Source organism: Priapulus caudatus, unplaced genomic scaffold (genome assembly GCF_000485595.1).
Source record: "Priapulus caudatus unplaced genomic scaffold, Priapulus_caudatus-5.0.1 Scaffold772, whole genome shotgun sequence".
Classification (NCBI taxonomy): domain Eukaryota; kingdom Metazoa; phylum Priapulida; class Priapulimorpha; order Priapulimorphida; family Priapulidae; genus Priapulus; species Priapulus caudatus.
Genome location: NW_014577833.1, coordinates 144,718 through 149,816, shown reverse-complemented (window position 1 = coordinate 149,816; position 5,099 = coordinate 144,718). Strand labels below are relative to the sequence as shown.

The 5,099-nt window shown below is 49.9% G+C and overlaps 1 protein-coding gene across 1 annotated transcript in view; it reads left to right on the top strand.

The window, feature by feature from the left end:
- Positions 1–1,745: 1,745 nt before the first annotated feature.
- Positions 1,746–5,099, top strand: part of LOC106813433 (sodium/calcium exchanger 3-like) — an 18,776-nt gene continuing 15,422 nt past the window's right edge. Inside the window, exon 1 of the mRNA XM_014817564.1 lies at positions 1,746–1,766. Within this exon, the coding sequence (XP_014673050.1) occupies positions 1,746–1,766 (21 nt within the window). The remainder of the gene's footprint in view (positions 1,767–5,099) is intronic.

Here is a 5,099-nt window from a genome sequence, read left to right as displayed (position 1 = left end):
ACACACGCACGCACGCACGCACGCACGCCACACACACGCACAACACACCTGCTCACAAGAGCTAAACAAACACATGTGATTTGCACCGCACGCACACTACGGTGCATTGCATTCATTATTTCACCCGCCACTGCATCTGCCAGCGAACGTCAGACGCATTAGGCAACCTACCACGCCATAATGCATGCCACGCACGCCACGCCACGCCACGCATGTTACGCACGCACGCACGCACGCACGCACGCACGCACGCACGCAAGCAAAAATCTTATATTGACTTATTTCTGCCCACCACCACGCGACCACCACCACCAGAAGCAGTCACCACCACCAGCTCACCACCACCACCAAAAACACCACACCACCACCGCGTCACGCCACGCCACCGCCACACCACCACCAACCACCACCCAACCATCACCACACCAGCAGCCAGCAGCAGCAGCAGCACCACCACACCACAACCACCACCAGCACCAGCACCACCACCAGCAGCAGCAGCAAGCAGCAGCCCAGCACCCCAGCCAGCAGCCCACCACCACACCACCACCAGCAGCAGCAACAGCAACAAACAACAACAATCAGCATCAGCAGTAGCTGATGGGGAAAACCTCATCGTAGAAACTGTGATTGATTGCTGCGGCCAAACGCGTAACTTTAGCGACGAATGACACGCACCAGCAAAGCGTAATAAATTAGGGTGGATATATGTTTTCCATGCCATCGATGCTTCGCGTGACGTCAGGTACTGTCACGCACGAACTGCCGCCGAACCTAACCCGTAAGCCCTAACCCTAACGCTACCAACCTAACCCTAACCCTAACCCTAACACTAATACTAACACTAACACTACACAAAATAGTTGAAATGGATAAAAGATAGAAAAATAGAAAAATAAAAATATAAACAGATGGGATTCGAACCCACACCTCAAGAAGAAACGTCCGGCGCTCCATGACGGCTGCGCTATTTTGCGTGACTGACGTCACCCTGCACTGCTGCGGACTGACTCACGCGAATATTCGATGGCATTCGGAAACATATAGTCCACCATAAATTAGGCGCTAGCAGCGCGCTACGGTGGCGCCATCATTTATGAATGTACGGTGGGCGGTGTGTTTACATCCGGGTGCCACGGCGGGCCCAGTAGGCTGTTTCCCGTGGGGGTGTTAACCTATCGTTAGCGATTAAGGCGCGCTAGAGCGCCTAGATATAATGCACATAACTTAAACTCTACCCCTAACGGTGATTAATGACGAAGACATCGATTGACTATTAATGTTAGCCAGGCAACATAAGGAGACTTCGCATGAATGATGATGGCATGATTGCATTGATGATGCTCTGATGATGCGTAGATGATGACTTGATGCATGATTGATGATAATATATGCATGCGGCATGACCCGAAGAGAAAAAACAGGAAGAGGAAGACAAACAAGAAGAAGGACGAAAAACGGAGAAGAACGAAAAAGACGAAGAAGAAGAAAAATAAGAAAGAAAAAACACGACGACGAAGAAGGAGAAAGACGGACAAAGAAAATAGCAAGAAAAAATAAGAAGACAGCAACAATAAACGCGCTACAAATTAGCCGTACGCTGCTAACTGCACATCATTAATAAATGCGAAAAGCATTCGCAGGCTACACTAGCGCCGTCTGGTGGTGTGCGCGCTGCCACGATGACTCGGCCACAATTACTTAAGTGATTGCAGCAACCCAACTAACTAACAAGTAGTAGGTAGATGGGTGGCGATGGGAGACAGGTAAGTAAAGCTGTAATGCAGCAGCAGCAGCAGCGGCCAGCAGCAGCAGTAGCAGCCCAGCAGTAGCGCAGCAGTTAGAGCGCCAGCCAGTAGCAGCAGCAAAGCAGCAGCAGCAGCGCCAGCAGCCAGTAGCCGGCAGCAGGTTAGCAGACAGCACAGCCAGCAGCCAGTAGCGGCCCAGCAGTAGCAGCAGCCAGCAGCCCAGCAGCAGCAGCAAGCCGCAGCAGCTAGCCAGCAGCGAGCAGCAGCATGGCCAAGCAGCCCAGCAGCCAGCAGCAAGCAGCAGCCACAGCTAGCAGCAGCCCAGCAGCCAGCTCAGGCCAGCCGGTGACCTCCACACCTTTCCGGGCAGCGCCACGCCATGCAAAAACCAATCTTTAATCAATGGCTTTAATCCATCAGTGAGAAAGAAAGAGAGAGAGAGAGAGTCTTCATCCGTGCATCAACGCTTTTAACATGATGCTGACTGCCTGCCCCTCCTGGCCCGCCGCCGCCGCGACCGCTACTGCTGCTGCTGCCTGTTGCTACTACTACTGCTACTACTATAACTACTACTGCCCGCTGCTGCTTAGCTGCTGCTGCCTGCCCTGCTGCTACACTACTGCTGCCTTGCTGCTGCTGCTGCTTACTGCCCTACTGCCTGCTACTGCCCTACTACTGCTGCGCCACACATATCTTATGCCAAGCTATTTATCTAATGAAGCTGACACCCCCTTTGGGTTGGAAATCGCTCCGCGGTCTACTGGCGTTTTTCGGCAGATTACTTGTCATTAACTAGACAGAGGGCACCTCACGGAAGAGTGCATCCTCGCGCAGCCGTGTAACATCGCTATGTGCTATAACAGCTGCTCGCTGCATGGGCTGCCCTGCTGACTGCGACGCCCTAGCGCGAAGCTGCTGCTGACTGCGACGCCTAGGCGCAGCCTGCTGCCCTGAATCCGGATGCGCGCCAACGCTACACCAACACCGAAACACACACACGAGACCGATTACATGAACTCGTTGCCGCGAGGTAATTAACTCATTATTAAGAGGCAGCCAGCCAGCAGCCAGCTAGATATTGCTTTCGATATGCATTTAATTCGCTCGTGTGTGTGTGTGTGTGTGTGTGTGTGTGTGTGTGTGTGTGTGTGTGTGTGCGTGCGTGTCCGCGTGTGTGCGTGGGCACTGTGTGGGTGTGCACGTGTGTGCGCGCGCGTGTTTGTGGGTGTGTGTGTGTGTGTGTTTGTGTTCGAGTGTGTGTGTGTGTTTGTGTACGAGTGTGTTGGTGTGTGGGAGTGTGCGTGTGCGTGTGTGCGTGTGTGCGCGCGTGCGTGTGTGGGTGTGTGTGCGTGGGTGTTTACCTTGTGCTTTCTGAGTCAGGAAACCCACAAAGGTACAGCCACCTCAGCGCTTTCGTGTGATTAGGTGCAATATGATAAACCCAGGGTGATACTCCATTAGGAGTGTTCCCAATATATAACCACACCCTAATATATGACCATGGTGGTGGTGGTGGTGGTGACCAGTTTGTGGTTTAATGTCATTTAGGTTAGAATTAGGGTTAGGGTTAGGGTTAGGATTATCAATCATTAATCATTAATCATTAATCATTAATCATTAATCATTAATGATATCTAAGTTGGGAACACTCCTAATGGAGCGTTAGCCTAAACCCAAGCCACATTGATCCCAGTACTGGTGCTTGCTACTATTTCCCGTGTTACATGCACCAGGCACTTAAGGCAGTCATACACTGGCGTATTATTTTGGGGGTAATATCAATTCAAGAAGGTGATCAGATACCATGTAGATGGAGATGGCCATGGGTACCCGATCTCATATGAATGTAAATATCTTAAACTACATCTGTGCGAATTTTCATGCTTTTGTCAAAAAGTGCACAATTATTAGCTCCTGTACTAATAAGCATAGGTCGTCTATTTGCATACATGCACTGATATTGCTCTTCGCTATACGCTACTCGTACTACTATGTTAGCTGTTAGTATGGCTGAGAGGGTCTATGTCCCCCAGGGTACTGCCGGAACGTACCCTGGTACTATCTAATATGCCGGACCGTACCGCGCCTACTCCACTAACGAGTCTAGGGAGTCGCCTACGCCTACTCCCTAACCCGAACCCTAACAGATAGTTACCAGGGTACGTTCCGGCAGTACCCTGGGGGACATAGACCCTATGAGCGCTTGTATGCGGTGTGTGGTTCCACTGGTTCACCTTCCGAAGGTCTCGGCGACAAATTCTCCCGCTCTGTTAACAATGTATGATTGACTAGCCGGTCTAGTCTAGACACATCGACATATCTGTTTCCAATACACATCATACGATGAGAGAGAGAGCGCGAGCTAGTATGTTAGTATATCTATCTATTCATCCAAGCGAAATCTTCGTCCCTCGCATCGTCCATTATTTAAGTCTACTTGTCAAAAAAGAGGCAATTAAAAACGATTGCGTCTGCGACCGTACTGACGAGGCGGGGCGGGTGGCAGACGTACGTGCGCTGTGTGAATTCTTCATGATTCTCTTCAAAACCTTGAGATCGTGCGTTCGTATTGTAACGTTGAGTGACAAGCGGACAGCGATGTTTCGCCGTATTTTTTTGTGCCTGTGATGGTGGTGGCGGTGGTGTTGTGGCTGGTTGCGTAGTTGGGGGCGTTGGTGGCGTAGGGAGAGAGACTGACAGACTGACAGACATAAAAAGAGCGATGAGCGTTATCAGAGCAATCCATTTATCAAGACTTTTCTATGTAGGACAAAAAGGAATACATACGCAACGTGAGTTTCGTGGAAAGGGTACAACAGCAAATCATGTTGGGCAACATTTATTGGCACCAAGGCAAAGTAGGGAGGGCAACCACGGCTGTTGGCAAAATCTGAACCCTGGGGGAGCAATATATGAAGGGGTGCCTGTAATACTGGAAGCAGAAAACCTTATTCTATTACAGCAACACGTCCATAGTAAACAACTCCCTATAGTATATATATTTTATAATATATTATTGATACATAGCTCTCTCTATATTCCATTGCAAACAACGCACAGTAACGTAGCGTCTCATTCATAATTCATTAGATCGATTAATTCGTTGCCTAACACTTGCCTAACGTACGCCGCGGAAACTACTACATTTGAATAAATCGGAATACTCCATCCCGACCCCGGGCCATGGTTACATTGATTGATTTGTCGCACATGCGGACACCTACCCTCATGAAGTCAGCGACAGCTTCCCTGTCTAGCGTGCCCTGAGCGAGTGTCGCCTTCGCAGCCTCATCCCGCTCTTTCTCTGTCTCTGTACGATAAAAAAAATACAAATTTAAATTTAAATTTAAA